Source organism: Tupaia chinensis, unplaced genomic scaffold, assembly GCF_000334495.1.
Source record: "Tupaia chinensis unplaced genomic scaffold, TupChi_1.0 Scaffold000119_1, whole genome shotgun sequence".
Classification (NCBI taxonomy): Eukaryota; Metazoa; Chordata; class Mammalia; order Scandentia; family Tupaiidae; genus Tupaia; species Tupaia belangeri.
Window position 1 is genome coordinate 5,587,046 of NW_006159585.1, and position 20,930 is coordinate 5,607,975.

The window sequence follows — 20,930 nt, forward strand, 5'->3', positions numbered from 1 at the left end:
ACAGCATTGTGCATAAAGCACTCAGAACATTTGCTCTGTCTTCCTCTCCCCACACAATTCCTTCTCATACCTAAAACGAATTCTGTTAGGCTCCTTTTATACCTAGCAGTCTGGGATTCTCCCTGAGTAGCATAGGAGAGCTTAGCCACAGATAAAACAGAGTTATGAAGAGTGAAGAGTGTGTGTGTGTGTGTGTGTGTGTGTGTGTGTGTGTTGTCATCTAGTAGGATTCTGGTGCTATGTGCCTACCCAATATTCATTGAGTGAGCTGAATTTTTTTATGATTAATAACTAAAGGAATCATCTAAATCAAGCAACTCTCTCTCTGAGTACCAGGAGAGAGAGCCCCAGTAAGCATCACCAAATTTAAACAAAAAGTAATTTCCTTCAACCCCAGGTCTGCCATCACTTCAGGAATCCACGGGTACAATGGGATGTTGGTGGGATTGCTGATAGCCGTGTTCTCTGAGAAGACAGACTACTACTGGTGGCTTCTGCTGCCTGTGACCTTCACAGCCATGGCCTGGTGAGAAGTTTTCTTCTTTCTGCTCACAGACCCACACGTTTGAGGTGCTTATCTTTTATACTAGACAAATATAGGACATGCACAGACGTGAGGTGCGTGTCTTCCTAGCCACATGGGTTGCCTGGTAAGACAACGTAAAGCTCAGGAGTTCGATTGCAACACAAGGGAATAGTCAGGGCTATGAACTAACAGGACCCTTTAAAGCAGCAAATGACTACATGCTTTCTATTGTGTTGATAGTCTTCCTTGAATGATAGGCTTTTTTTTTTTTTTTTTTTTTTGCTATAGAGTATTTGTGCTCACCAGAGACAGAGAGAAAGTGAGAAATCACCCCCAGTAAGAATGACTTTGTTACAATTCCTTCTCCTCAGGATTTTGGTCATGCACACACATACACACTCAGCGTGTTTGTTTAAGGGGCCAGGTCTGGGATTTGAACCTCACAATCAGACAGGTGGGATCCAGCTGCCTTAACCACCATACCACTTGGATAGCCCAGAATGATAGACTTAACAATAAAGGCTCCCATTTATTGAGTGAGTTCCTACAAGGTAGGCACAGTGGTAAACAAGGAAGGGTTAATATTGTCCCTAATTTATAGAAGGGAAAAGGCTAAGGAATGCAGAGATTAAGTAATAGTTCATAACATTTTTTTTGATGTTGGTGTTCTGAACCCAAAGTCTGCACTGTTACACTCTAGATTATAGGAGATCATCTATTATGTGCCTACCAAGATCTAAAAGCTGACAGCACATTTACGGGTGAAGCACAAAACCTTTGCACTAGAAGTATGAGCTGATATCTTGCTGTACAATCACCTCATGTTGCAGCTAGAATAAAAAAAGGCAAGATGAAAGGGAGCTGAGAACAAATATTCATTGAATGCAGGGCGTGCTAGCCATTTACGCATACAACCCTCAGTTCTTTTAAATTTACAGCGGATCTATAGAGTGTCCAAGGTCTCAGCAAGGTACCAGCTATATGGTGAACCTTTGTCCTCCAGCCCCTGACTTCACATATATACACCACCTTACTCTCAACTCTCAGACTTTGATTTATGCTGGTTCTTGGCGATATATCAGACATGGTAATTTATTTTTAACATCTCTAAGAAATAAATGTCTGTGTTTGGTTTCAAAGTGTGGAGTTACTAAAACCAGTTAGTTTAATTTAGCTTAAGTACTATTTCATTACTTTTTAGTAGTGCTTGCAAATAAATTACTACATTAAGCATTCTGGGCAATTTATTTTTCTTTTTAGGGTTTTGTTTTTTCTTCCTTAATCCATCGGGACATAAAGCCAAGGCTGTCATTTCTGTGAGGATTTGTCTTGAGGCCTACCATGTACCCCTTGTGAGGAGGAGAACTTCTCTTCATTTGCATACATTTGATCAAGCCCCTCAGCACAGGCCCCTCCCCTCCCTCAGCCATGTTGAACTAGTTGCATCAGCCTTCTGTTCCCTTTGCTCCCACTTCCCAATTTAAAAGTCAAAGCACTCTCACACCCTGTCTGGGCTGAGTGTTGTGCTACTACTCCAGTATACTCATTAATCCATTCCTGTAGTTCTTGAAATGCAATCCATAGGGTAGATGTTAGTTGCATTCTTTTCCAGATTTATCCAATAAACAAATATTTGTTGAGTGCCTGGGGCTATCTGCTGAATGCAGAGATGATCTTAGATGCTGGGGATAATTGTGAGCAAGGAAAAGCCTCTATCCTCTTAGACCTTTACCTCTTATTGGCAAAGATAGAAATAAACTCAGAAACTAGTTAACAAAAATAGTCATTTTAAGATATAATAACTGCTATGAAGAAAGCAAAACAGAGTAAGTGGGACAGAGACAGATTCCAGACATAGGTGGTCAGGGAACGCCACTTTGTAGAGGGAACATTTGAGCTGCCACCTAAATTATAAGACAGCATCTGCCATCTGGAGCTCTAGAAGGATGTCACAAGCAGAAGAAGTAGCACATGCAAAGGCCTAACTTAGGAAGCATGTCGTGCTCCAGAAACAGAGACAAGACCATAGAGGCTGAGGCCCAGTGAATAATGGAGGAGCGGCAAGAGGTGAGGGCTGAGAGTAAACCAGGGTTGGGCCCTGTATGCTCTGAACATCCAGCAGGCCTTCTGATTCTTGTCATAGCAGTGATGGGAAGCAGTGAAAAGATTTTAAGCAATGGGTTGTTGGAATATAGCTTAAATTTCACAAATTGCTCTGCTTCCAATGTGGACAATGGATGAAGTAAGAGTGGATGTGGCAGCTTAGTCAGGCATCTGCTGTAGCATTGTTATAACCCACAGAGAGATGAGAGTGATTTGAAGTAGAGTGATATCTATGAATGTGGCAAGAAGGAACTGGGATTGAGGTATATTTTAAGGAAGAGAAAAGCAAAGGGTTTGCTGTGAGGCTATGAAGTACAAGGGAGAAAAAGGAAAAACAGATTCACTATACTGCTATACTTTGCCAAGCACCTTAGAAGACTAAGACTAAAACAGGTTGATGGTGAGAAATTAATCTAAATCAAAATTCCTACTTGAATATACTATACTTTAGCTTCTAAGTAAAGATGTTGAGAAGATCATTGGATATAAATATCTGAAATTTAGTGCTATGATCAAAATTTGCAAGGCAGAAGCATATAGAAGGCATTTCATTCATAGGGCTAAATGCTTGCATCCAAAAAAGAAAAGAAAAAAAACATCAAAGGAGACTTAAGAAAGAGCAGGCAAGAAGAAAACAAAGTCCAATGTCATGATAACCTAGACAAAAAGTTTTCAACACAGGAGGGTCCCACTGTCAAATGAAGGAGACAGGGAATGATCATGGATTTGATAAGATACATATCATTGGTAAATTGGACAAGTCAATGGCATAATGAGGACACACACCTGATTGGAAGAGGTTCAGGAAAAATAAGGAGCATAAAGTCTGGGTATAGCAAAGATAGCTAACCCATTTGGTGAGTCTTACTGTGAATGGGGCAAAGCTAAAGGGGACATCGGGTTGAAGGGGGAGGACTTTTAGAAGATACTAGAGTAACTTCTGTACTGATGAGAATGTCCCAGAGAAAAGAAGGAAATTGAAGCTGCATGAGAAAGAGAGGAGAGAACTGCAGGAGTGAAGTCCTTGAGATGGATTGGATCTGAAATATAAGAACTGGCCTGATGAAGGACACTTCTACTATATGGAAAAGGCAGAGAGGCAGAATATGTGAGAACAAAGCAGACATCGTGTGGATTTTATGGTTGGGAAGATAAAACATTGCTCATCTAGTCACTTCCATTTTCTTAATGAAGTAAAGCTAGGTGGTTGGCTGAGCCTAAAGGGAAGCAGACAGTAACTATTTGAGGAGAAAGGTGAAAATGTGAAATAGTTGCCTCAGCAAAGTAGGGAGTTAATTTGCTAGGGACGTGTAAAAGGGTTTTTGGGTAGTCCTAAGTGACTATTAGAGATTTATGGTCATTAATTAAAGATAGATCATTCAACCAGATTGTACAATTTCATGTTTTGTCCAGCAGCTTACTAAGTTTGAGAGATGTGGGGTATCAGGGTGACTTGTCTCTTTCAGAACAAATTGACACTAAGGAGATTAATGAACTAAGGTTGTTTGCTCAGCTTGTAGGTATAGGAGTGAATAAGGATTTGCACACAGCTCTGTCTCCAAAATCCATGCTTTTTTCAAGGAAGAGCCCAGGAAGACATAGGGCCATATTGAAGAGCCCAGGAAGACATAGGGTCATATTGTACTTCCATATTTACTTGGCAATACCCAGAAAAGCTCAGAGTATTTTTGTTGAATCTAAGCCTACATGTTACCTTCAAGCCATAACAGCCTCATTTGGAGACTGTCTGACTCCTAAAACATTACCACAACCCAGGACAATAACCATTATACATCTTAATGGTCTAAAAGCAATACATTACATTTTCTAAGGACTGCATTTTGCCTGGTTTATTTGATTTAGGAAATAAGAAAATAGTTAAATTATTTTATAAAGTGTACTATTCAAAATAACTTATAATATTTTTAAATGTATTTCTCAAAGATAAAAACTTCATTACCAATTTATTACCAATTCCAGATCAATAGACCCCTAGAGTCTTATAAGAATCAGGAATGTCTGTGCCAAGGAGCAGGAACAGTGATGGTACACTAACCAGAGTTAAAAGGACAGTGTTGGTCTAAGAATGAGTTGTGATTTATCCTTTGTTTCTCCCACTTTCAGCCCAGTTCTTTTTAGTGCCTTGAATTCCATCTTCAGCAAATGGGACCTCCCAGTCTTCACACTGCCCTTCAACATCGCAGTAACTCTGTACCTGGCAGCTACAGGCCACTACAACCTCTTCTTTCCTACAACACTGGTGGACCCTGCGTCCTCAGTGCCCAATATCACCTGGACAGAGGTTGAAATGCCCTTGGTAAGATACCCAGTAGTGATGAGCTGGGACTCCTAGATTGTAGCAGACCTTCTCACTAACCAGTTTGTGGATTACTCAGCCTGTCAGTTTTTCTAGAAGCTTCTCTTTCAGATGACGGGCCTCAGCAGAGAACCAGATTTACACACCCTTTGCTGCCACATCCGTAAATCTTCTCAACAAACCTTTATCAAACATCTAATCAGTGCCAGGCACTTTTTCAGATTTTGTGAATACAGTTCTGACAGCCCAATTCTTTCTCTTTCCCCCATCACAATCTGAGTTTTAAAGAATCATTTTATTCTCTCTCCTAAAAACAACAGGTAGAAAGACTTCCCTTCTGTTTAGCCCATTTGTTGTTAAACAAGAATTATAAGGAGTACAGAAGAGGCAGGTGCTCAGTAAATTTCCACTGCACACCTGACTGCCCTTCACATCAGGGTGTCCATTATGGCCCAGAGAGCAGCATGCAGGAGAGGGCAGGCCACCTCATGCACAGTTCACCAGGCAAAAACGTGGATCCCAGGGGAGGACGCTTCATTCTTAACCCAGGCTCTATTCCAAGACCATTTGTTCCCTCATTCCTCTCATTCTTGACTGTGTGGGCTTGAAACCCGTGATCCTGAAGGAAAGGTGGAAGTTGACTCCCTCAGCACTCCATCACTTCTTCAGACATTGGCAAGCCCTGGTATATGTACTGAATAGACTTCGAACTTGTTCTCCACACTTATGCTTCCCTAATCTTGTACAAAGTGTTTTCTGAGTTCCTACAAATAAAACTAGACCCCACCCTGCCATTCCTTTCACAAGTTATAGGCTCCATCCCAAACAGTATTTGGTTATTAAAAGGCCAGCCATTCAGAGGCAAGGGTGGACAAAGCTTAAGCACTCTCTGGAACTCCTCCAACATGATGGCCCAAAGAAATGATACTAATTCAAGAACTAAATCAAGCTGTTCAAAAGTATGAAATTTCATTTCAAGGGAAAAATACAGTTTCTTCCAATATTTACAATAGCAGATTAGTATCTGTAAATAATCCAATGGGCCCCAAACTCCATTGCACATAAAACTCACCCAAAACCCTTGTCATGCCCCATATCAAATAAAAATGTATTAGATGAGCCAGGCATCAGTATTTTTTTTCATTTTTTATTGTTTTGAGAGAGATTTTTGCTATAGGGCATGTGTACTCAACAAAGAGACAGAGACAGAAAGCAAGAAAGCACCCTATAGGGGAATGGCCACAGCACAATCCTTTCTCCTCCATTCTCCTCTTGGAATTTTAGGCACGCACACACATATGCCCAGCATGGGTTTTTAACTGCCAGGTCTTGGACTTGAACCACGATTGACTACACGGAAGTTAAACATCGTAACAATCACGCCATCTGCTAGTCCCAGGTGATTCCAATGTACAACAAAATTTAGGAACCACTGAGCTAGTCAATATTTACATCGTAAGCACCTACTATGTACCCAGCCATAAAGAGCCCCATCCTCAAAGAGGTCTTAGACTCTGGTAATACAGAAGAGATACAGTTTTAGAGCGAGAAGATTGTTTTTCAAGCCAGCCTCATGCTACAGAGGAGGATGTCACAGCTCAAAATGAGGAAGCAGCACACCCAGGGTCACACAAGAGTTCATGCAGAGTCCCCTGGACGCTAGAGCTCAACTTTCAGGCTCTCCCTACTTTGTTGTTCTCCCTCCTTTACTTTTTGCCCTCAAAGGTATACAAAAATATGGACAATTCAGCGTGGCCTAAGGGAGACTATCTGACAACACTGCCAAATTGGTTATACCCAGTTCCAACATCACCAAATCACTCTCAGGCTCAGGGATATTTTAGTTTCACACCACCCTCCAGATGTTTTACATAGTATCTTTCCACAGTGCTAAGCACTCCTCCAGATAGAAAAGATGCCTCCTTCTCCTTCCCTGGGGCTGACAATCCCCAGGATATCACAGAATGGGCAGCAGAGGACATGGCAACAGTGGTGTGATGAAAAGACAGCAAGGGTGGTAGGGAGTAAAGCTCAGAGGCTCTGGCCTGTTTGCTAACAGACTAAGTAGCTTTTGGTCAAGTCATTTTCAAAATGGCCTAGAATATTTATTTCTAATTTTCCTAGGATAATTCTAGGATTTTAGAAGGTCTTAAAAAGATCTGCTAGCACCCTGAGCTCCTATTCTCAAAGCCTCTACTATCAAAGCAGAAGCCATGTGTTCCTCAGAAGCATCCATGTCCCTCCCCTGTGTTAGGGGCCCTTGCTTTGCATGAAGAATGCTCAGATGCCTGGTAAGTGGTAGAGTGAGGAACTATTTGTTCCAGTTCATGCCCCCCTATGTTCTCTGGCACAATGGAGGGTACAGTCACCCTCCTGTTCTACCTCATTACTCTCCGCAGGAATGGCTCAAATCTGGCCCTGCAGCCTGGTCTCTGTATTATTGACCTATGCTCCAGTGACCTGGATTCTGTTGACTTTGCAGCTATTACAAGCCATCCCCATTGGGGTCGGCCAGGTGTATGGCTGTGATAATCCCTGGACAGGTGGTGTGTTCCTGGTGGCTCTGTTCATCTCTTCACCACTCATCTGCTTGCACGCAGCCATTGGCTCAATCGTGGGGATATTAGCAGGTAGGATAGCACCCCTGGCTGCAGGGAGGTCCTTGGGATAATTTTATTGAGGTCATTTCTCCCCCAACAGAGCAAATATTCTAGGCTTATCCTCTTCAGAGCTTTAAAGCAATGTCAGGAATAGGGATTTGTTTTTTCCTTTCTTGAGTTTTCAAAGGGAACAAATTGCAGTGCTAGAATGTGTAGAGAGATGCAGGAAGACTGAACACCAAGTCAGCCTGCACTGAGCCCTGGGAGCTGAGGGTGGAGAAGGGTCACATGGGTGGGGGTGGGGAGCAGTAACGGACCAAGCTGAGTGAAAATGGCCCAGCACATTGAAATTTCGATTAATTTAAAAGGAAAAATTTTCTCAGAATTAGATTGCCATTCAGAAAATGTGATTAAACACATACACACACACACACACACATATATATATACACATGCACACATATTTACACACACACACATTTACATATGTAAATGCTCTTTCTGACAATAGTTAGAAATTGGGTAGGAGGTACTGAGAGTATAAGCCTGTTTTTTATTTATTCTAATGTTTTCTGAAGGCTTTTGGAAGGAGAACTTAATATTTTTTTAAATTGGAAAATCATTTCACACTCATAAAAATAATACAAGGACATAAATTATTTGTCCAGATTCACCTTTGTTCACATCCTATCCCTTTACTGTATCATTCTCTATCTACATGTATCTCTATGTGTATGAGGAGACTTCAAAAAGTTCATAGAGAAATGGAATCAAAATATAGGTTTATGTTGGTGCAAAAAATTTTGAAGTTCATACATGGTTTTTTCATAAGATGCATTTTTTTCATGAACTTTTTGAAAACCTCCACATAGATACAAAATTTTTCTGAACCATTTAAAACAGCTTTTTACATTATAATCTTTTCTGCTAAAAATGCATTTGCTCTGGCCACAGGAGCAGGAGGAGGCCTGGAGTCCCACCTCCTTGGCCTCCCCTCACCCCAGAAGTAGCCATACTCCTGTGTGAAATTTATGACTGTGGAAGAAGTTTGGTGACCACTGTGCCCAACTCATAACTGGTTTTTTAAGGCCTGATGGCATTTGTGAAGGATCCTCATGGGCAGGGTTAAGTGTGGGGTGAAAAATGGAAGGGAGGCCACCCAAGTCCTGACCCAGACATAGGGTGGCCTTTGTTCTGTGACCCAGAACTAGCCAGAAAATCCACACCTTGTCTACAGCCCTGACAGTGGCCACACCCTTCAAGATGATCTACATGGGCCTCTGGAGCTACAACTGCGTCCTCTCCTGCATCGCCGTGGGGGGCATGTTCTACGCTCTCACCTGGCAGACCCACCTGTTGGCCCTTGTCTGCGGTAGGTGTTTGGAAAGCTGATAACCAAGTCATCCTAGCTAGTCCTTTCCATCTTGGTTAGGTGACCACGCTGATCACTAATCAGTACTGGGCACCCATAGCAGAAGATCCAGTGGCTCAGGTCCTGATTCCTGTGCTGCCCTTAAAAGCTGGGGATTTAAGTTCCTTCCTCTATCAAATGGGGTCACGAACCTCTTATGCTGTTACACTTACACAATGTTGTAAAGTTTACATCACAAGTGCAGTTCCTTGTGTTACTGGTAGCATTCCTGTTCTTTATAACTCTTCATTCAACAGCTATTTATAGAGCACCACTAAGTGTCTTTTAAGCATGGAAAATACAGAAGTGACCACATCCTTATGAAGCTATGGTCTAGCAAAAGTAAAGTAATTGCATGAGTAATTATTAAGGCTGTGACGCCCACAAAGGTTGTTGGAAAGATCCAGTAAGATGATCTACCTGGAAGCCCTGAAGATTCAGAAAATGCTAACATAGTGTTATAGATGCTCATTTCCATAGAGTAACTAGAGAAGGCACTGTCCTAAGAGAAACTGGCTACATTCCTTATTGTTATCTGCATCCCAGCACCATGCTCTGTGTTATAGAGGTTATAGAGCTCTGTGTATGAGCTCACCTACTCCTCCCAAGACCACCAGGCATAGATTGCCGTCCCCATTTTACAGATGAAGAAATGAGACTCAGAGGATTTAATTAATTTCCTCTCAGACACAGCCATTCATGGCAGAAGGGAGGGTTAAATCCCAGTCCCATTTTTCCACTAACCTTTCTCTCCTGGAGTCACTACTTTCTCTGAAAACAGCAGGCTAGGACTTTAATAAAACTAGAGGTAAGTAAAGGGTGGGATAGTATCCAGAACAGTTTTTCTCTTGTTTTTTCCCACTTACGTGTGGAGACTATAAATGGCTTCCATGTTCTTGGGATCGCCATCAGCAGCCGAAATGAGGCTGGGCACTGAGACAGTGGGCTCAGTAAATAATTGTCAAGTAAGAAGTGCCAAATACTTTGGGGTTCACAGTGTAACTGTCATAGACCTTCAAAGAAGTGGCTGATTTCTATGACTGGAGCCATCTAGGAAGGCTTCAGGGAAAGACTGGAATTTATCACAAAACTTTTGGATAGGAGTAGGGTAGACCAAGAGAGAGGGAAATGTGTTCTGGAAAGAAGACAGAGCAGAGACACCAAGGCAGAAGGAGCTTGTCCAGAGGCATCAGTGGTATGGGTAAGCCTCCTAACTGACTGGATCCTGGGGACTGGCTTAGAGACCAGTGGGGTTCAGCTCTGATGAGACTCAGTGAGCATCATACAGCATCAAGCAGCTCAGAATCTGGGACAAGAGGGACCTTAGCCAGAGCTTCTATAATCTGACTATTCTATCTCTTGCCAGATAATCATCTAGCCTGTGTTAGCTCACCCCCAAAGTCAGCAAAATATGCTTTCTGACCTCTGACTCTATGTAAGACTACCATGGAAATGGAGAGGCAATGAAGAGATATATAAATTGAGCATCCCTAATCTGAAAACCCAAAACCCAAAATGTTTCAAAATCCAATTTTCTGAGCACCAACATAATACAAGTAGAAAATTCCACACTTGACCTCATATGACAGGTTGCAATCAAAACTACAATACAGAGGCCAGCAAGTGGTATGGTGGTTAAGGCACTGAACTACCATGTGGTTGACTGCAGTTTGCGTTCTAGACCCAGCAGCTTCAAATTAATGCCTGGCACATGTGTATGCATGCCCAGAATCCCAAGAGGAGAATGGAGGGGAAGAGATTGCAGCATGGATCCCCTCTGAGGGGGTGATTTCTCACTTTCTGTCTCTGTCTCTCCAGTGAGAGCATGTGCCCTATAGCAAAAATCTCTCTAAAAGAGAGAGAGAGAGAGAGAGAGAGAGGGAGAGAAAACAACTATAATACAAAAATATTATATTTAGGTTATTTATATTACATATAAGGTATATGTGAAATGTAACTGAATTTTGTGACTAGACTTGAGTCCCATTTCCAATATATCTCATTGTGTATATGCAAGTACTTTAAAATTGGGGGAGAAAATTCCATAATCTGAAATACATTTGTCCCAACCATTTAGGATAAGGAACATTCAACTTGTATAAATGTTAATCTCTGCCCTCGAAGAATGCAGAGCCTGGAGGGAAATGGGCCATACCTACCAGAAAAGATACCTAATAATATCAGGCAAGCATGGCAGATGGCAGGGCACAGTGAAGACACTGAAGCTGCAGGAGAGAGGGTAGGACCCCTGCTCTTGGTCTGGGATCCCTGTTCTGTCACAGCAGTGACTGGGGGAGCAGCAGGGACAGGTTCTGGGAAACTGACTCTGATGGTCCTTTTCCTCCACAGCCCTGTTCTGTGCATACATGGGAGCAGCCCTCTCCAACATAATGTCAGTGGTAAGTTTGGATTCTCCTGAATGCTCCCCTAAAGAGGCTTCCCCAACCACAGCTTCCAGACACTCATGATCCCACGAAAGAATCCTCAGTGGGTTATAGTAACTGGTATTCCATATAATGCCTCTGTCAAGGCTTATCTAGGGTTTGCCAGAGAAGGACTGGCAGTGGAGTACAGGTGCCTCTAGGGAGTGGGTATGGGCATTGAAAGAAAGAGATGGCAGTGTGACTAGCATTAGATAAAATGGATGGGCAAATGGAGCATATGGCTGGAATGGGAGACCATTCCAAGGCCAATTTTAGTTCCCTCATTAAAAATTGTTTACTGTGCCAAAAGATACTAACATGTCAAATTCCTTCATCTCTGACATTCTGAGTCTGGAAACCCCAATACTTTCACCAGGAGAAACTCCCCACCCCCTAGCACCTCTTTCTCTCTTCTCCTCCTTGGTCCTCGGCCCAAAGAGGAGCCTAGAAACATCCTTCAGACCCCTATGCCTTTATTTGCAGGTTGGTGTGCCACCAGGCACTTGGGCCTTCTGCCTCTCCACCCTCATCTTCCTGCTCCTGACAACCAACAACCCTGCCATATACAAGCTCCCACTCAGCAAAGTCACCTACCCAGAGGCCAACCGCATCTACTACCTGACAATGAGGAGCAGCGAGGAAGAGAAATCTCCCAGCGGTGATTAGCCAAGTTCCAGGCAGAAATGCTCTTGTCTAGAACTGGTGTCTGCACCCTGTGCTCTCAATTCTAGGCCAATCTGCCACAGTACTCACCTTCCTTGCTTCTCTTCACACCTGTGTGGAACCAAACACACCTGTTAACTCCCTTTCCCTGAAGTTGATTTTCTCTCTCTCTCTCTCTCTGCCCAAATCTCCGTAACAATCCATTGTGCAACATTAAAGAAAGTTGGTAATAAGATTGCCAGAGTTAGAAGTGAGGAATGTATTTATATGTTGCTGACTTCTAAACTTTAGTTTTTTGGGAAAGTGATTAAGAGATCATCTTCATAGCATGTTTAACTAAATGATAGATGTTGTAAAACCTTATCTTGTTGAGTGATTCTTAGACTCAGAGTCAGTATAAGACAAGGGTCATAAGCTAGGAAACGAAGGTTCTCTGGTGTGCAGAACTGGTGGCTGATGGGCATGTAGAGCTTTACACAGAAGAGAAAGAGATGGTACATCTCTTTTTCAAAGTCTCAACTCTGTCATACTGACAGAATTTTGAAATCAAAACAGGAATGATTAGGACGCTGGAAGTTTCTAAATAAGGAAACTTAAACGTTCAATAGTCTGAGTAAGACGCAAGATGATATTCCATAGAGGGAAGGAATTAATAAATCAGAACTGAGTATACAACTTGATTATTATAGAGGACAAGCATTTCTTGGTTTAGGTCAAACCAGCAATTCTGAACAGAGATTTTAATTGAAGAAAGTACCTAAGCTCAGTGTGTGACAAGCTTGAGAAACTTTTATTTTTCTATTTGCTAATGGGTGCTAGAGGCTTTATGAGGTCTGTGATACTTAAAACAAATGGCCAGTCCTAATTATAGAAAGATAATCAATTATCTATGAGTTTCATACTTTGACTTCTCAACTAAACCCAACAGCTTGCATAGTCTTTAAATATATATAGATCAGGGCCAGCAGGTGCCATGGTGGTTAAGGCGCTGACTCCCACATGACCAGCAGTGATTTGAGCTCCAGATCCGGGGGCTTAAGACTCACACCAGGTGTGTGTGCATGCAGAATCCCAGGAGGGGAATGAAGGAGAAGGGATTGCAGTATGGCCATCCCCCATGGAGTGTGATTTCTCACTTTCCCTCTCACTGTCTCTCTCTTAGTCTATCTCCAGTGAACACACATGCCTTATTGAAAAAAAGAAAAAAAGTAAATATTTTCATTTCTAGGGCCAGCAGATGGGACAGAGGTTAAGGTGGCTGGATTCCACATGGCTGACTGCATGGTTTGAGTCCCAGATCCAGTGGCTTGAGAAGCATGCTGGGCACATGTGTACGCATTATATATATATATAAAATCTTCGCTCTGTCTCTGGTGAGCACATGCATCTTATAGCAAAAACTAAAAAGAACAAAACTTTTTCATTTCTAGAGATAATACATCCTCTTCAGAGTTTCAACTCTGTTGTTTTAGCATAAAAGCAGCTATAGACAAGGTGTAAATGATGAGCATAGCCGTGTTCCAGTAGAACCTCATTAAACCACCAGCAGGCTAGATGGCCCATGAGCTGTAGTTTGCAGATCACTAATAGAGACTAGTCACAGAACGGTCAGGAGCTAGTGGACAATATGCAGACCTAACAGGACACTACCACGTCCTTTGCAACAGATGTAGCTACAAAGGTGCTTTCCATTTTGGATGACAGTGAGACTCTTGGGAAATAGGGAGCACCCAGAAAAGTAAGACTAGCAGGACTAGAATCAGGACAACCTGCACTAAAGTTCTTTCAGAGAATTGGCAGACTCAATGATGTGCAGTTAAGATTCACTGTTCCATGCCCCTCATGCATACAATTAGGAGAAAGAAAAAACAATGACCCTCCAGTGCAGGCATTTCCAGGCCAAAAGAGTCAAGAGCCTCAGGATTGGAAGGTCCAGGTATAAAGGTCAAGTGGTCCCACCATACTGTGATGCATGAATCCCTCTATAATGGAGAATAGGAGCTCCATTTCTTTCCCAGGTTTCCAGGGGAGATTCAGTTACCCACAATGGAGGGGAGACTATCAAAGTATTCTAATAAGAGATCATAAGAACCAGAGACCCCATTCATTGTCCTAAAATATCTCCTCCTCTCTTCATTAAGCCTTGTAGGCTTTCCACCCAAAGACTGAATCTGAATGGGAACTTTTAACCATGCTTATTGGATTCCCATAAGGGGAAAATTAATTGGTTTTGAAAAATTACTTCAGCTCACTTAGACAAGATTACCTTTTTCTCACTTCCCTTCCCACTCTCCACGTCATCTCATAGAAAATGAAGAGTTCCCTGAAATGATCCTGTCTTGCCCTCACCAGAGCAACCCCATTTCACTGACCAGCTGCATGAGTAGGTGCAGGATCCTTAAACTTGCAGATTCACATCATCAGCGTGACACTGTGTGAGAACAGGCCACCACAAGAGAAGGAAAAGGGCTTTGGAACCCATACACTTGCTGTTTTTCTACTATAACCCCAACTACTGGCAACAGCTCTTGGTTGTACATCTGATTATGTCCATGTTGAACATGAATATGCAAACATTAAAGATATGTGGGTTTGGGAAAGAAGGAATTATAGAACAAGCTGTGTCTCAAACACTTTCCCCTTGTTCATCTCTGTGCCCATTGTCCCTTCCCCCAATCTTCTCATGTCCTTTCATTCTGATTTCACCTCTCTTCCTCCCATTTTCATCTCCTCTCCTACAACACTGATGAATCCTACTGTCAGCCATGGCACAGCCTTCTTACGCTGCATTTTAAAATGGTAGATCTTGAATCATCTTTCTAATCTCTTTGATAATAATTGGCATAGTCAAGCTTTCTACTTCATCTTGGGTGACCCTTGAGAATCTGTTTGCTAAGTTATAATCCACTTTCTTTAGTTTTAAAATGTTGTTGCCGTAGTTACTCAGTGTTTTTATATAATCAGCTCAATCTCTGCTCTGTCGTTTATCTCCTTTCTCGTTTTTAATCTTATGTACTTTTGTTCTCTTCCTTAATTAAGTTTGTAAGGAGGTTGTCCATTGCATTGACTTTTTCAAAGAAGCTGTTCTTTTATTTGCTCTTTCTTCTTGTTTTGTTGTCTACTTAATTGATTTTTTCTCATTTTCTTATAGTTTATTTAAATGATTTTTTTTCCTGTTTTAAAATTGATGTAAAGTTTATTTCAGGTCTTTCTCCTTTAACAACAAAGCCATTTGAGGCAATTAATTTTTTCCTGAATACAGCCTTAACTGTGTACTATAGGTTTTGGAACAAAGAATTCTACTTTCATTAGTTTTTAAATATTTTATAATTTTAGGTTTATTTCTATTTGGTAATTTGAATATTATTTAAGACTGTATTTCTTAACTTCTAGCACCTTGGAATCATTTGGTATTTTTAACTTCTTATATATAGTTTTATTATATTATGAACAAAGGATACAGCCTGTCAAATCTCTGTTTTAAAGTTATATGAATTTTTCTTTTTTTCCAAGTACCTGATTGATTTTGAACATACAAAATGCAATTTTTTTATTTGAATGAAATGTATATTAAATGAAGTCATTAATTGTATCATTCAACTCCTCTATGTTCTTATTTTTTTTGTATATTGAGTTTTAATTCTGAAAAGAATTTATCAAAAATCAACTATAATTGTAGAGTTTTATTAACTTCTCTTCACGTTTCTAAACATTTGCCTTATGTATTTGACTACTACATTGTTTGATACCTATTAATTTATGACTATCATTAATTCTTCATAAATTTTATCTTTTACATTACTAACTACTCAAATAATTCTTTTAACCTTCATTCCAACTAATCTGGTGTTAGGGTTACCATACTGTCCTTTTTTCTGATATTGCTTTATCCTTTTATTTTTGTCTTTATCACTTGTTTTTAACTTTTTTCTTTAGACTTTATCATTTTCTTGTAACTATATTTCTTAAAAATAACATGTAACAACGTTTTTTTAATGTTTTTTATTTTATTTTTATATTTTTCCACAAACATTTACTTTACATATCAAAAAATTTTAACTCACACTCCATAGTTCTTCAGATAAAAAACAACTTTCAAAATTTCAAAATACTGAATTTTAAAGATAATGTTCAAAATATTTCTTATAATTTTGTTTGTGACTATAGCAGCAGAAACAGTACGGTTTTAAATATTTTTGAGAAAATATTTACATGCCAGCTATTCAAATTGTAATTGTGTTATTTTTTTAAACTACATAGGAATTTGGGGTGAGATGAGACCCAAGAATGTAGTTCTCATTACAAGAGACTCCTAATTCCTTTGTCCTGCTTCTAAGAAATTTGACAACAGGACTTTCTCAAGATAATCCTCTGGTGTGGTTGCTCATTTGCAATCTCTACTGATTACAATGCTGGGCTGGAAAAGTCCAGGTTATTTTATGTTATAAATTCGTTCATATATCTTCTTTAATCCTCTCTAACAATGTTTTATTTTTAACCTAATCTTAGTGTTTTTATCATTTAATAGGTTAATTCAACCTCTTTTTAGTATAACCGCCAATATGGTGTTTTATTTCCTCCGTCTTTATTTTTTACTGCTTAGTTTTCATTGCTGCTTTCACATTTTTCCTTTTTCTCATTTTGCAGGTTCGATCATGTTATCATCTGTCTTTCTTCCCTGTGTTAATTTAGGAAGTCTGCTGTTTTCCACTTCTCTAGTCATTACTGCCCCTTTCTCAACACTTGTAATCAAAAGCTATTCCCCTATATTAAATAAATACAAGGTGCCGAACAGTTTACGCTGACAAGATACTCCATTTCTCCAAACCTCCTTCCCTACCTCAAGGAACAAAAGCCTTTATAAAACTTTCACTGTTTCCCCAATGCCCCATTTCTTAAAACACTTTTATTTTTTCAGTCATCTCCCATCCCTAAATTTTGCTGAGATAATTTATAATTTTTAATTCTTTTTTTTTTTGAAAGGTTTTTGCTATAGGGTGCATGCGCTCACCAGAAAGATAGAGAGAGACAGAGAGACAGAAAGCAAGAAATCACTCCCTCAGGGGGGATGGCCACGCCTCAATCCCTTCTCCTCCATTCTCCTCTCGGGATCTTGGACACGCACCCGGTGTGAGTTTAAGCCCCCGGGTCCGGGACTCGAACCACAGTCGACTACATGGGAGTCCAGCAACACAGCCATTACGCTAACTGCTGGTCCCAAGATAAATTATAATTTTTAATTTTCCCCTTGAAATATGTTTCTTTGTTTTACCAGAATCTTTACTTAGCCCATCTAATTCATTCCCAGCAATTCTATCATTGTCCATTTGAAGTTTCCTATCTGCACTAGACACATTACCTTTTTTCACTCTTTTATTCTTCATCTTCCCCTGTTATACAATCTCTGAGTGATTCATTTATGATTAATTATAATGTACTCTTGAGTGTTTTCTTCAAATAATATGTGAGAGAACATGAGTCATACTCACAGTTTCTTCCCCTGGCAAGTGAATGGCATTTTGGCTGGATGTGAGGTCCTCAGATACAAGCATTCCCCTTAGTTATTTGAAGATATTCCTTCATTTTCTGGCTTCTAAATTTGAAAAATGGAAAATATGATGCCAATCTCATTTTCTGTCCTTTGTAGATAACCTATTCTTTCTTTCTAGGTAATCATGAAGTGTTCTTTTTATCTTTGGGATTCAGAAACTTTATGAATGCCTCAGTGTGTCTTTTCTCATCAATCCTGCCTATCAGCCTGTGAAATGATCTTGCTTCTGCTCAACTACTTTTCTTCTGACATTTGTTTGATTATTGCTTTTCCTCCATCTTTTCTTTTCTCTCTTTCTCTGGAACTCCTGCATCCATGAGTTAGACTGCCTCGGTTTCCTTTCCCACTTGCTTATCTTCTTTTCTTTTCTTTAAGATATTTTTCCCTGATCTCCCAGGCCACTAATTCAGATCCCAAAGGCAATTTTTCTTTATTTCAATTCAACAAATAATGCTGAATTTTTTAGTTCAAACATTATGTTTTAAGTTCCAGAGAATCTTTTGTATGGGCGCTGAAACTGATTCCCCATGTGTGTTTACATTATTTGATTGTTCTCTATCTCCTTTTGCCCCAGAAATCAGGTACAGCTTCTGGTAATTTATAGTCCCAAATTTCAGGACATTCCCCTTATTCCGTCATATATGGGCCCCTGTTTTAGTTCCCAAGACCATTTTACAACCCTCCCAAGCTGGGAAACTCTGTCTTATTGCCTGGTCTCATTCATTCATTCATCCAGAAGATCTTGCATGAGGAACTATTAATATGTTACTCAGGCCCAGGCTTCACAATAAACTGGGAGAGAATCTAACTGGTTCTTGCCTTCAGGGAATTCATTTTATAGGGACTTTTTCTGGCCAGGCAAGTTATCTCACCGAAGGTGAAGATGAAGATGGTACCACGGACTGCCTAAGCCCACTTCAGTTGACAGCACCAGTTTTTATCTTGAATAAATTATCTGATTGCATTGGTCTTCTGTTTAGGAAATGTATCACACATAATTTTAAGGGTTCTAGAAACATTTCTGTATCTTTTCTTTTCCCTTCTTACCACTACCTACTATCCAAGTGTTCTCAGACATCCCTTCCATTTAAGGTTTTGAACCTGTTAAAATATAAACACGCCTAGGAAGTTAACACAGTAAGCATGACCGATCATTTGCATCCTAGCTTGAAGGAGCTGTTTATGAGAATAGGTTTGTTGAAAAAGGAAGTGACAGTACAAAGAAAACATGAATGGCACATTTTGAGAGGGCCTTTGGCAAAGGTGGACATGTTGAGATAAGGACCAACTGGGGAATGAGCACCTGGAGCCCTCTTGTCTCATAGGTATAATGGTGATGATGATGGTTATATTTGGTTTGGAGAAGAGGAGAAATAGCTAGGGCCATGGCCATCTGCAGTATGAAGTAACACATATGCACAAAGTATCACTCCAGGACATAGAGCAAGTGCCACTAGTTCGAAGTGACAGTCAGGCAGACTTTCAATCAGTGAAGAGGAATACTCTTTAACAATGGAGTTACATGCCAAACTGTCTCCTGTGAGTCTAAGTTCCCAGCTTGGGCATTGAGGAGCAGGGGCTGAATAATTCATAGGGACACTTGCTTTGGGTAAGGGGCCAGAAGATAAGACTTCTGCAGCCTTTCTCTCTTAACTCCAACTTTCTGTGATTGCATAGCCTAAATTCTTACAGAGAAATTAGGAAGAAATATCACTGAGGTGGAAAAAAGATAAGAACAAGGCAATTAGAGGTATCAAAAATATACCATTGTTGCCTTTACAACTTGTGCTAGAGCTTGACCAGTTAGATATTCGGTCAATTTACCAAAATGCCCAATATGATTACTTGTGTGGACACACCTGGAGAATCAGTATCATTTAAGTGAGTCTTGTTCTTGACATCTTTCTCATTACTTCCCCCTCTAAGGGAAATCTTTTCATGGTCAATTCTTTCCTATCTACCCATCGAGAAACTGGGTCTTCCTGGCCTTCATTTGTGATTACATCAAATCAGTGTACCTGTTTGCTCGTGCTTCCTGGATGAGTCCCTTTTTTTGGACATTAAGTCTGTGAGGGCTTGGGGACAACGATCATCTAAAACCAGGTAGGGACCTTGAATGTCAGTGTGGGCATGATTTCTACTCAATAAACCACAATCCCACTTGGTAACTTTAAATACATTCACATATTATGTGAGATGTTTTAGTCCTGCCTGGTTTTTCTTGCTTTTAGCCATTCAGGGAAGGCAGAGGAATCCATAGGGAACCTTTCCACTCTGAGATTCCAAAGCCCCAGGAAGGGTGGAGGGGAGAATGACAGGTCCTTTGTAACCTGTGAATTTATCACTAGGAATCCCCAGACCCCTTCAACAGTAATACAGGCTGCTGGAAAAGAACAAAGCAGAGGAAGCAGCTTTTTGGAGCACCTCCAGCCCCATGTGGACTCTGGCCCTTCCCCTGGAGGAATCTGATCCACCTCCCTACATTTAGGCCCTCATGGTTAATGTGGGTATCTTCCCTCTAGAAGGTTGGAAATGTGGAGTTAGGAGAGCCATGAGTAACATGAGGAAAACTTCATTATGAAGTGAATTCTAATTGGCCAAGCCTCCAAGGAAAAAGTTCAAAGGCTTAAATAGATCTCTTGAAAAGCCATTGGTTACTAAGCTCCAGTCTTTGATAGGACCCTCTGAAGATGAGATTCTATCTCTGCCTTCTGCTTTCCAGGACACCACATGATTGTCCTACCCTCTGTCTAGTACGTCTGATGGATACTACACTTCTTTTTTGGAGAGATTTTCACTATAGGGCACATGCGCTCGCCAGACAGACAGAGAGAGACATAGAGACAGAAAGCGAGAAATCACCCCCCAAGGGGGATGGTCACGCTGCAATCCCCTCTCCTCCATTCTCTTCTTGGGATCTTGGGCATGCACGCACACGCCCGGCGTGAGTTTTAAGCCACCAGGTCCGGGACGTGAACCGCGGTCGACTATGTGGGAGTTCAGCGACATAGCCATTACGCTAACTGCTGGTTCCCAATGGATACTACACTTCTAAGAACTACAGTTCCATTTAGCTCATGAAACACACGTAAACTTCCTAGATGGCTTCTTCAGGGGTGAATACCTTCTGTCTTTTAAAACTAGTCACATGTAGGGGAACAAGTAGTTAGCGTAATGGCTATGTCGCTGGACTCCCACGAAGTCGACCACGGTTCGCGTCCCGGACCCGGTGGGTTAAAACTCACGCCGGGCGCGTGTGGGTGCGTGTCCAAGATCCTGAGAGGAGAATGGAGGAGAAGGGATTGCGGCATGACCATCCCCCTTGGGGGGGTGATT

The 20,930-nt window shown here is 41.0% G+C and overlaps 1 protein-coding gene across 1 annotated transcript in view; it reads left to right on the top strand.

The window, feature by feature from the left end:
* The first annotated feature begins 379 nt into the window (after window positions 1-379).
* Window positions 380-20,930, top strand: part of SLC14A2 (solute carrier family 14 member 2) — a 58,648-nt gene continuing 38,097 nt past the window's right edge. Inside the window, exons 1-6 of the mRNA XM_027770261.1 lie at window positions 380-526; window positions 4,754-4,946; window positions 7,429-7,576; window positions 8,784-8,918; window positions 11,307-11,356; window positions 11,864-12,038. Coding sequence (XP_027626062.1) covers window positions 435-526; window positions 4,754-4,946; window positions 7,429-7,576; window positions 8,784-8,918; window positions 11,307-11,356; window positions 11,864-12,038 — 793 coding nt within the window. The 5' untranslated portion in view covers window positions 380-434. The remainder of the gene's footprint in view (window positions 527-4,753; window positions 4,947-7,428; window positions 7,577-8,783; window positions 8,919-11,306; window positions 11,357-11,863; window positions 12,039-20,930) is intronic.